Below are 13,143 nucleotides of genomic sequence, written 5' to 3' on the forward strand. Positions count from 1 at the left end.
ATCAGGAAGAACAAGAACAAGAACTAGTGGCTTACTGTGATGCAGATTTCTCATTCTGTACAATAATTGTAATGCCCCAGTCACTTGTTGTTACAAGAAACAGTGTGTGGTTGCATTATCTACTATTGAAGCAGAAAACATAGCTGGGGCCTTAATGATGTGAAAAAAATGAAGTTGTGAAGACTTTCATAAAAGAATCACTGCATAAAATCATGAAAATGATACATTGTGAGTATATTCAAGAGTCCAACAGCAATGATAAAATCATGTAAAATGTCAAGAAGCAAGCACACTGATGTGAAGTATCGTATCATCACTGATGAACTGAATCACTGCTGGTTCAACACACAATACTTTCAAACTCGAGAACACCTTGCTGTTGTTCTAACTAAACCTCTCCCAAGTACTATTTTCAAAAGACTGACCTTCTAAACTATTATCTATTGCATACACACTGTATTTTTCATTACAAATTTTACAAGTGTTTTCATAGCAATTAAAAATTCGTGGTCACCAATTTTCATGGCTATCTGTATCAGGTTAGAGTTCTCTATTGGACTTGTAGAAATTACTTATGCTTTTTAGTCCAATTTAAAAATTGTTATACTAAAAACTTATTTTTATTTAAATGATTATTTTCTGCTTTTTAGTCTTGTATGTGTGAAATTTCTAAATGGATTTTAAACATTTCAATGTAATTATATGAGAGATGTGTTAAATTTCAAGTTTATTACAATGTCTTTTCAACTGATCATATTTGAAATAATGTTATACCTATGTACTTTTATTTCATTGTTTCAAACTATTGTGTCCAGACTCTGATAAGAATTGGGAATGTCTCAACAGAGCCAGGAGAGACTGGCTGACTGCCCAGGGGCTGTCAACAGCAGTTAGCCGAGTGTGAACAGGAAGGCAGCCGCGAGAGTATAATGGACAATGGAGAAGACACTGCAGAATAACAAAGTTCAAACTAGTAATCCAAGAAGAGAAACCTAAGGCACAGCAAAATCTGAGACCAAACCGATGATGTGTAATGAGAACAATACAAGGGCACAATACACAACTGCAGGCAGAGGCGCTGGGCAGCTAGCTTTATAGTGCCACCGTGAGTAATAATTGGAGAGCACGGTGGGTGTGGTCCTGCAACTCTCCAAAGCCAGCGCCACAGAGGCGATACAAGCACTTGCTGATACAGCAGACCTTCTACCAGACATCACAGAGTTCTATGCATAGCACATGGGATGCAGGGTCCTGCAGGACAGTCAAGACGTCAAGTGTTACCAAGCCTTTTAACCCCACCACCACAGCAGCAAGGTGGATCAGACGAGAAAGCGAGTTAATATACATTGTCATCCAGTTCTGAGCCCTATTTGAAATTTAATGTCTCCATCTCATCATGAAGTTAGTTTAAAATTTATTGCAAAAAGACAAACAGATAGACATGAATGCAACCTAAAAAAACATGTTAAAAATGAAGCTTGTTGTTCTTTGTGGCTACATGCTTCAATGAATTCTTCAAGAAAAGAAGTCTCAAGCAATGAGAAACAATACCCAGATTTTACAATGAGATATCTTGACAATGACAATTTATTACTGTCACCTTTGGATGGCCAACAATAATAATTAAAATATCAAATGTCACAACAGAGGAATCACAACACGACTTCAGAAATAATTTTTTGAAATAACAAGAAAACTTGGACTATGCCAGTAATGAAGCAAGAAGTTAATTATCTTTTCCTTTTCACTGTTAACCATGATCAGTCCACAGACACAGCCTCATACATAAAACACAAACTAACCAAATAGCAGTTAGTCACAAACTGATCATGTTAAGACTGGTAGGCTGTTGGAAAGCTGATCTTGCAAGTGTGAGCAATTTCTATACTTCTTGTACTACCAGTTTAATCAATCACACTTATGTATTACTCAGCTACTTTGAAAAGATCATGACTTCCAAAAATCATGCCCTGAAATGAGATCAATTCTGTCTGAAGTTCTGCCCATCACACTTAGAACGGCTTTTCGTTGCCCTCCCAGTCTCCGCTATATGTTTGTCAGACCCTATGCTCCTCCACCCATCTCCCATCCCTATGGCTCCTACCCCTGGGACCATCCACACTGCATAACTTTGCCTACGCACCCTCCTACCACCACCTATTCCAGGCCTGTAACTTGCAAAACATACTATCAAAGGGAAAGCCATTGTGAAACAATACGTGAAATGACATGTCATATGCCAGGTGTTATGTAAACATTGTTCAGCCTTTTACATCTGCTTGACTACCACCTAGCTGTCAGTTAGAATGAATGGGTATAGACACAGAGTGTACACCAGCAACTCACAATATCCTGTAGCAAAGCATGCTCTGCAACATGACAGTTGTGACCTCGGTACCTGTTTCACAACACACGCCATCTGGATTTCACTCCATTTTAGTTTTTCACATTTTTCATTTTCTGACCTATCTAATTTTCGCCATCCACCTCCCACCTCTGTTACATATATAATGCACTCAGCTTTTCACTCTTATTAACTTGTGCACGATGTTTTAGCAGTAATCTCTGTCTTTCATATTACCCTGTATTCTGCCTTTAAGCTCTCAAATCTTGTCACGGTGCATTTCCCGCCAATCAGTCTTTCCTTCTCATCCGGCCCAGTAGGTGTCCCATGACCCGGGATTCTGGGCAATTTTTCCAACCTCTACACCATTTCCTAAACCTCTCCAGTCCTTTTCCTTCATCCTTCATCCTTGCCCTTCAACCCTTCTGCCGGAAGGAGGAGCCACTGGCCCTGAAAGTTTGTATACATAAAATATATTTTTTATGTGTGTTGTTCTGCCACCGTTTGTTAAGTAGATTCTTTTATCCATCCAGATAGTAATAATCAACTAATATGGTGCAGCAGGAAAACTGCAAAAAATAAATCTCAAGTTGTAGGAGAATGACGAATTGCATTCTTCCAAGGTTGTCAGGCCTTATGTAATGGCTAGTGACCACTGAAGTTCACATGGCTGCACCTAGTACCAGAGTAAACACCTATCACCCATTAAAAGAAGAAAAAATTGTAACACAATTAAAAATAAAATATGTTTAATATGAGAGTGGGTAGAATATAATTCTGTTCTTCAAAACAGCGCTGTCTTCCACGACAGCTCACTACCAAATGTCTACATGTAAACTGCTTACATCATGTTGCCAAGTAATTTTCAATTAACATGATATGTATAACCCAGGAAACATCACTCAAGGAAGCTAAATAATGTATAATATTAAGTGTAACATAAGGGCGGCATAATAATCAATACATTAAAAACAGAGCCAGATCCTGAAAGCAACATTTCTAAAACACACCTTGAATCAACACATAAAAGATTACATCAGAAAACAAGTGTCTTTCATTAACCAAAACTAGGTGTTTTTTCTTTGCACGGTAAATTTCAATTTCTTCAAAATAATTCATATAATCTTCTTTATTCACTTGTGAATAATACATTTGTTATTAACAGGGCTTGCTCTAGAGTGATCCAACATTTTTAAATGAGCACCAAATGTACATATCATGTCTCCTGTTCCTTGTGCACTTTTTATTCCTGGTAGTGAAACATCTTCGGAATTGTTCACTGTATAGTTTATCATAATCTAAACTTTTTATTTATGCCAGTGTTGTTAAACTTGCATTTTTTTCCAAATGTTATATCTTAGTTTTCCTTTGAAACTGTTCTCTGTGCTAAAAGGCTCCTTACACCAAACTTTTTATAACACACCCCAAACTTCATTAGTAGAGTTTTTATGCTCCTCTCCGTTAATATTTAGTTCTAGTGTTAAGTTTCTCAGTTGGTGTTGTAATTATACACTACTGTGACCCATTTGACTACCATTAATTTCCACCTTCTCTCAGCTTCACTTATCAGCAGCTTGAGCATTCTGTAAATCCTGCTAGGGAAGGATGAATATCAGTAGTGGTATACACACTGAGACTCACCGTTAAGCATTGAGCATGCACTTATTGCTTGTTGAATATGCCAAATCAAAGAGTGCCTTTGTTCTGCCATATGTCTAGACAAAAACATATTCCATCTTCTTTGTGCTTCATTGTGAAATTAACTTCCAAGTGTGTGTTACTTAATGTTTCTGCAAACTTGATAATTTCTCCATAAGAACCTTTATGTCACAAAATAAAGTTTTTGACATATCTCTGTAAACAGATGATCTTTACTGAGCCTTCAACATTTTTTAAGAAATTTATGTTACATGTCATTAATGAAAATATCTGCAGTCATTTCTGCTAGACCACACAGACTGCTGCAAGCCTATCTTTCTGCTGGTACATTCTGCTGTTAAATACAGACATAATACTTCAGTACCAGCTCAAATAGAGCTATATGTTCTAAGATATATTTTTCTTTATTTAATTTATTATGGTGCAGAAAGTTCTTCACATTTCTTTATTGTCTGCATGATGTACTACAATTCAATCTGTATATTTCAACTCTTATTTTTTATTCACTGAAGAAAATATTTCTTACTTCACAGTGGTGCCTCTACAATACCTATTATTATTATCATTATTGGAAGAGATCTGATCACACAGTGACAGTGTTAATTAAAATGCTACTGAATCTGATTAAAAGTGAATATATTTTATAAATGACAAGCACTGAAGCTCTGGCCATTCAATGGCATATATCAATAACACTGAGGCTGGCAAGATATCAGAAAAAAAGCAATTTTTACACAAAGAGCAGTATATAAAAGATAACACTAATCACAGGGCTCAAGGATAGGGAATAAAGCACTAATAAATAAAACCTGAAGCTGAATTTTTTATGCTCTCTTGGTTTTCTTCTAATTTCTAACTTAGGAATGTGTGTGTGTGTGTGTGTGTGTGTGTGTGTAAAAAATTACTTAGCAATTCTGGAAAGATATACCGTAACAATTAAAACGTGCACGAGTACACAGCAAGTGATTTTTCACACTTATCAATATTATAGCACCGTAAATTTAAAGGAAAATACATTATAGGTGTGTGTGTGAAATTCTTGATGAACTTGACACAGGGTGTCACAATATGCAGTACACTACAATACTATGCTTGAGTGGATAGTAATAAATCTTTTCCACAAACTATTCAATTTAGAACATACTCCAGCAAAATATAAAAATACAGATTTAAGAAGGGAATGTCATGCTGGGTAATTTTTAATTTAAAAAGCTTTCTGTAGTACTCCTTGGCATCTATGTCGTGGTGTGACACTAATAGGAGCAAACTGTAATCAATATGATAAACATAAATAACATATTTTGAATGAAATAAAGTGCACAGCGTGAGAACTGATACTATCATAGCTTAATTTAATGTATATAATATTTCACACTACTGATGAAGGAAACTGTGTTTCTATCTGAAGAGCACGAACTGTTTTCGCATAAAACTAACCCCATTGTAAGATTATCCTTCTGTCCAAACTGAAGAGATATACAAAACATATATGTACTGAGGGGTACAAGATGATAGAAAAAAGCCTAATAAAGTTGCTGCACAAAAAGTTCTAAGAACTTTCCTTTTTTATATCCTTTAATGAACTCTTTTAATGTCATAAATACTATTAGGTGTTAACGTCAGGTACTTCAATGTTCTCAAATTAAGTATAAATATACTATACTGTGGAGAAAATTACTAAGGCAACAGTGAAGGATCCTCCAACTTCTACAGATGACATACATACTAGACAAGTTATAGATGAAATAAACCCACATAAAAATATTGGAGAATGAAATCATTGCACAGAAGTCAATATCTTGACTCTTAACAACTTAACCCCCCCCCCCCCACCCATAAAAATGAATTAAAGTTACTTCTTCACAGCATACATCTAAGTTGTTTTGTCTGCTGTCTCCTTCTTCTTCTTCTTCTTCTTCTTCTTCTTCTTCTCATTCTTCGACTTCCTGGTACATTTCTTCCTCTTACAAGCTTCTCTTTTATTCAACAGTCTTATCATTTAGCATCTCCTACCACTGCAATCCTCTTCGGTTTACATCATCCTTCACCTGGTCTCTCCATCTCGTTTGTGGTCTTCCAATTGGTCTTTGTCCAGATTCTGTCCATCCTAGGGCTCTTCTTAGAGGTCTTTCTTGTCCCATTCTTTTAATGTGGCCAAACCATTAAAGCCTATTACTTTCTGTAGTGTCTTTTAGGGGCTTGGTCTCCAGGGTGTCTGGTATAGTTTCATTTCTTATACAGCCCCCTCTCATCTTACCCAGGATTCCTCATAGAAAGTGCATCTCCGTTTCTTGTATTCTGCTCATATCTTTCTTTGTCCAAGTACAACTTTCTGATCCACGGGTCAATATTGGCAGGTAATATAACTTGTACATCACGATCACTGCTTTGGGAGGTATTTTCCAATTCCTAATTATGTCCAAAACATAATAATAAAATTTCAAACAATTTTTTATTCTCACCAAAATTTCATCCTTGCTTCCTTTCTCGATTAATTTACTTCCTAGATACTCGAAAGCATCTAGTTCTTCAATAATATTTTCACTGTTAGTTACATCCTTCACCACGTGTTCATTTTTCCTGCCGATTTTTGTTACCTCACTTTTTGTCAAGCTTATTTCCGTGGTTGCTCCTTCAATTACTCTCTGCCACGTATTTAGTTCTTCTTCCAATTTCTGCTCACTTTCTTCTCAAATCATCACATCATCCACATATGCTGAGATCTTCATATCATCTGCTGTTAACCCTTGGCAAATTTTCCTTCTAATGTTGTACGTGGTTATATTAAAAAGTGCTGGCGACAGCACACTTCCTTGCTGAAACCCTCTGTCCATTATAAACCGTTACAATTCTTAGTCGTCTATTATAACACAATTCAGGCATATTTTGTATGTTTTTGCTTCTCACACCCAAACCCTAGACCTCAGACACTGAGATAGCTACCAAACACTGTGTGTCGATACATTATCAAGAAAATCTCCGATTTAGTTCATACCGTGTGCTGTCATCGGGCAGAATGGGTGTGAACATTGATTAAAAGTAACACCAGAACTATGGAGCACAGGAAAAGCATAACTGTAAGTAACAAATATGTATAGCTTCCGTGGGAAAGTCGATAGAGCGTTAGATCATTATACATATGGTCCTCGGTTCATACCCCAATGACGACAATCTTTTTTACTGTATTATGCGTGAAAGTGTTGTACAGGCCTAGTAATAATTCCGCATGTGTGATGCATTTGTTTCTTTATTCTACTGTTCCGACTGTTTATGTTTATTCTGTGTAACTACATATGCACTAGTTGCTTTCATCATGTGTGGTATCTGTCTGTTGGACTTGGGCAACACCTACCTACACAGACGTACTCTATAGATTTGCTACTTTCAACCAACAAAGCGAAAGCAGACTGCCAAAAAAACATTGCTACAAACTCCACAGAGTCCTTTTACACGTCAGAAAAATGTTCTCCCATATAACAGTTTCACATGTAAACAATTAAAAGAAATTGTTATCAGTGGGATTTGAATAATGGGACCTTTGGCACGACAACCTCACACTCTACCAACACACCCACGCGAGATCTACAAAACTATCACTCACAGATACGCCCTTCCTGTGCTCTGTAGTTCTGGTGTTATTTTTAATTACCATTTATACATGTTCTACTGGATAACACATAGCACGAACTAAATCGGTGTTTTGGTTGATTATCTACATATAACATTTGGTACCAATCTGTGCGTCTGACAACTGGTGGTATGAGTGTCAGTTGCATTTCTTTTGATAGTTTCAGTCTATTTAGACCTTGCCATCTTTCTTCCCTTCTAACAGTGTCATATGCTTTTTTAAGGACTGTTAATATTTTTAAAAATATTGGAAATCCGATATTATATATATGTTGCACATTGTAAATATATTGCCAGTTTCAGAGCTGTATAGGTTAAGTATTGATTTGTTATTAAATACTCTGTATATCAACAAGCTAGAAGCCCGCTTATCCCTCTTAGAGCGAGAATTGAAAGGAAAATGATGCTCATTCATGCTTTGCAATAACCCCTTTGTTAACTATGGTAACTGTAGGTAAGTGGCACAATAAAAGGTGTCCAATGGGTCTGTTGTTCAGTTTCATCACAAATTGAATTTGTCTGGAATGCTTCACGTAGACTTCCCTGTTATGCTATTTCTTCACATCAGATATCTTGTTATTCGATTCACATTTCACCCACCATATATATATATTCTTCCAGGTCAATATCCTTGCTGTTGTTATCTTCATTGTTTTTCTATCTTATGCCTGATTTTCTAAAATTAACTTTTCATAAATTTTCATGCAGTGCCACAGTAGCGCTATTCCTCTAACTTCCACAGAGCATCCTTCTTAAAGATAGGTACAGTAACTGTCTTTGTCCAATGACAAGAAGCTTTCCATATGTCCATCCTTTCCTCATTATCCTATGAAGCCACTGAATTCCGATAGGTCTTGCAGCTTTGATTATTTTCACTGTGACATTTCTAATGTGACTTTAGGTACAGTAACTGTCTTTGTCCAATGACAAGAAGCTTTCCATATGTCCATCCTATCCTCATTATCCTATGAAGCCACTAAATTCCGATAGGTCTTGCAGCTTTGATTATTTTCACTGTGACATTTCTAATGTGACTTTCTTTACATTCAACAACTGCACATCTTCTCTTTCTCTTTTTTCCGTAATAGTGACATTTCTTTCATCTCCCTCTATCCATCATGTGTATTTGTTCCATTCTGCCCTTCATATAATTTTGGAAGTATTCTTTCCATGCCTTCAAAATTATTTCTTCCTCCCACACAGGTTTTCATTCTTTGTTGATGACTTTTGAAGTATTTACTTTTTGTTTCCTTCTGTTATCTAATATGCAGTACAGTTCCTTCTTGTCATCCTTAAAATTATCTTCTTTTTTTTGTGATTTATTTTCCGCACCTAATAATCAGAATGCACAACTGAGCACATCTTACCAATTAAAAAAGGTGATGTCAATTTCAAATCTCACCAAGAACAAACTTTGTACAATGAAAAACGAGCACATGACTTTAGTGAGCTCTAGTGACGCAGGTGACACAACTTGGCATGTGCACATCCATTGCAAGCAAGTGCAACATCATCTTAGAGATAGATATTGTAACCATACAGTGAAGAATACTGTCCTGGATAATTTGTTAACTGTGTGGCAATGACACTTAACACGCATGTTGCAGTTCATATATTGTAGCACTTGGTAACATACGTTGTATAGTCTATGTTTTTACAGAGAGAGAGCTTCACTTACTCTACAAGTTAAGGTAAGTGAAGACTTTTGCACAGGACAGTTAGGTTTTAGAGACAGTGATTAAGTGCACATGGGACTAGAAGGAAATTACTGGAATAAACATCATTGCATACAGACTAGTAAAATGTGTGGGACTGGCGCTTATCTGAAAAATAATTACAGGTATCTTTCAAATACCCGTGACATTTATATAAAAATATAGTGTTGCTTAAATTATTTATGTGTTTTGTACCTCCATTTTGCAAATAACACTCATAAACATAACCGTCCCTCCAGGTCATCAGGTCAGCAGCTTGGTGTGGAATTTTTAAGGAACTACAGTTTCCAGTGTAATTTTTTATGGGCTCCATACAAAAATAAATAAATAAAAATACGTGAGGAAAGACTTGATTAAAACTGTATTGTAACCTTGTTTATTACTTACATTCACTGAGTGTATCACTGGCGTTGGCTGTTTCTAAAAACCTAACCAAGAACATTTATATATAAGGTTTCTTTCAGTGTGTCACCAGATACATGAAAACAAAATAAATACAGGGTGACCTATTCTCCCAGCCAGCATAGAATAAAAAAAGGTAACCAGTTTGACTGACTTTTTTATTAAAATTTCCAAAATTAATTATATACACCTTACATCGAGACATTTGTGACACACTCGTGGTTCATAAAACAATTCAGTCAAATATTAAGTATGGTCTATACCTATCAAAGGTATTGGGACAGCTTAATAAGTTCTTGCCATTATTCTTTAAACCATAAAGATAGTACAAATTTTTTAAAATCAATGGAGGATCACGGATATACCAACATAAGTTGGCTGTGAATTCTACATATACTGCTGTTAAGCAATTAACTGCATATAAGTATTTGGACATTTTTAAAATAAGTATGAATTAAATATCATGAAACTGCAACTTAAAATGCATTTTCACTCAATACATTGTGGAGCTGAGAGCAGCTTTCGTTCCATGCAATTATACAGTTCTCATTTAATGTTCAACTAAATTATTTACATCTGCACTTGAAGTGAACTTTCTTTTAACACTGTTGAATTTCAATTACTGTCAACTTTTTGATGCGGTAACTATTTGTAGAAGTTCTGAAGAAAGTTTGCACAATTCATTATTAAAGTATTTTATTATGGAAAAATCACCCTGTATAGATGTGTTTCTGGTGACACACTGCATGTTTTCTAGTCTTGCCAGTGATGCCACCCACAAGCACAGCCATTTTATGTCGCAATCAAATAAAAAGAAATGCAAAACAAAAATACAACTGGGCAATTGGTACATAAGGATATTTACTCCACACAAAACTATAAAAAATATGTTTGTAGTAATTAAGAAAACAGATGAAGTTGCGTACATATTTTCAACCAAGAGAAAGAGCAGTAGAATACAAATGAACGCAAATCACATATAAATCACTCCTTTTACCTTCGTAAAACACTAATATTTCAAAGGAGACGCCAGCTAATTAAGATTGGGAATTAAAAACAGTATCCAAAAGAAGGCTTGCAAATGGTATGGGCTGACAAATAGTACTAGAAGTACAACAAATGAGCAGTAACATTAAGTTAGGAGGGCTGATAGCTATAGAGGATAGTCCATCAGAAGCAAAATGTGAAACAATGATATAATTAAAAATGTGAAACAATGATATAATTAATACTAAACAACATGCCATTGCTGCAACCAGAGGACAGTGTTTTGATAAGAGATGCTGCAAACATAAGCTCATTATTGTTTAAGAAAATGAAAGGAATGTGTTACTGAAGTGTTGTATCATTCTTCAAAAATCTGTTATCAGTGGAGCATGTGTGCAGGCAACTGCAAGTATAAATAAAGAGAACTAGACTATTAAGGAACTACTCCACCACCTTGAAGCAGTTAGCACAACCCATTTTCCTTAATATCTCTTAACATATTGTATTCCACTGAGATACATAACCTGTCATCATCACCCGGCATTCCTCCTACACTGTCTGCTGCAGTTTCATCCTTGTTGTGCCTGTTACGATCTTCTTTGTGCTTTTTCTTGTGTTTCACCTTATGTTTATGCTTGCGACGATACAGAGTAACCGTGGCGTCACAAGCTGTTTGTGGAGAGGGGTTTTCTGGACCAGGAGTACAAATAGGTGGCTGCGGCAAAACTTTGCGTCGTGCCTCACGTTTTGCCTTGCGAAGTGCTCGTCTTGCTGCCTTGGTGCCTAAAGCTTGACCTGTCGATACAATACTTCCGACAAATCTACTACATTCCCCACTATCACTATCACAAACACCAGCGGATTCTTGTTTTGCTACCAAATCTGTCTCGGTCTCACTTTCACTAGGAGCTGTATAACCTTGCACTTTGGCTGGAATTTTCAACACAGTACCCTCACCACTGGAACCACCAAATGAAATTTTTATTACTGGCGTAGTACGCGTACTGTTACTAACAACTGCATTAGTATTCACAGTTACTGCTGCAGATGCTGCAACGGCAGCAACCGCAGCAGCTGCTGCCACTCTTTTTTCAGCGTCAGTGCGTGCTCGCTTCAGACGATCCTCAAATACACTCTCGTCCCACAAGTCTTCCATCGAACCGACACTGCGCTTCTTACGAAGTACCATACGAGCATCAGTATCGTCCGTTTCTGAGTCGTCACTGTTGGAATCTGTTGCATCACCATCACTCGGATGTGCACTGGAAAGTGCACTGGCTGAAGACAGTGGCGGTGGTGGCGGTGGCGGCGGCGGCAATGGTGGTGGAGGTGGTGGCAGCGGCAGCGATGGTGGTGGCAGTGGTGGAATTGTTGCAGACGATTCACGGTCCATAAGGGAGAGGCAGTACATGGCCCCACCACCATCACTTGATGCCTCAGTGTTACCTTTATCATTCCCCGATGGTGGTCTACTGCTCACCCAATAGCCACCCAGCTTGATTTTGTTGTTGCCTTCACCCAGTCGTGCCACCAGTGGAGGAAACTGTTGTTTTGGAGACTCGGATGGAGCTGAAGTCATCACCTGCCATCGGAATTGGCAAAATCCAAAATTTATTTTTGTACTACTTTGGCAACAATAAGCATTGATATAACCACATCAATCTTGGAGGATAGAAATATTATAATAGTAATGTCCTCTGTAAACTATTGTAAATTTCAAGAGAGCATCACTCGTTTCAACACTGAACGATTCATGTCAAAGCAATACATAGTGTAATGTTCACTAAAACGATATACTGATTAGATAACATAACGAAAAATAAATAACGGCAATAAAAAAGTAATATTAATGTATGCGTGCAGACTTTAACGACAAACAAAAATTTGTGCGAAGTGCAGGATTTGTACGCAGGTCTCCTGCTCACTAGGCAGGTGCACCAACCACTACACCACCCTGGGGCACTGGTTTTACACAACTACACAGACAACCCAGCACACCTCCCTCCTCAGCCCAAATTCCCATTCATGCGTCAGCCCACTCAGTATTCCCCCTAAACTTGAACAGCTTTGCAGAAGCTCTCCAACTGTATTGGAATAGCACCCCAGCATTGAACACAACTGGGAACCCTGAATTTGGATTAAGGAGGGAAGCAAGCATGCAAGGGTAGTCCACGCAGTTGTGCAAATCCACTGTGCGTAGTGGTCAGCACATCTGCCCAGTGAGAGGGAGACCCAGGTTCGAATCCCGGCCTTGGTACAAATTTTAATTCATCACTTCAATTTACATACATACATACATACATACATACATACATCATAGATGTTTGACACCTGAAAAGGTCTCTGGAAACATATAGCTTCATTTGAGAAATATTAATGTTATAAACTAAATTTCTTTATGAAGAGATG

The 13,143-nt window shown here is 37.1% G+C and overlaps 1 protein-coding gene across 1 annotated transcript in view; it reads right to left on the minus strand.

Moving 5' to 3' along the window:
* The window catches only part of LOC126187321 (PWWP domain-containing protein 2B-like), a 224,949-nt gene that overhangs the window by 86,726 nt on the left and 125,080 nt on the right, over positions 1 to 13,143 (minus strand). The window contains exon 3 of the mRNA XM_049928333.1: positions 11,259 to 12,316. Coding sequence (XP_049784290.1) covers positions 11,259 to 12,316 — 1,058 coding nt within the window. The remainder of the gene's footprint in view (positions 1 to 11,258; positions 12,317 to 13,143) is intronic.

The sequence above is a fragment of the Schistocerca cancellata genome, chromosome 5 (assembly GCF_023864275.1).
Source record: "Schistocerca cancellata isolate TAMUIC-IGC-003103 chromosome 5, iqSchCanc2.1, whole genome shotgun sequence".
Taxonomy (NCBI): domain Eukaryota; kingdom Metazoa; phylum Arthropoda; class Insecta; order Orthoptera; family Acrididae; genus Schistocerca; species Schistocerca cancellata.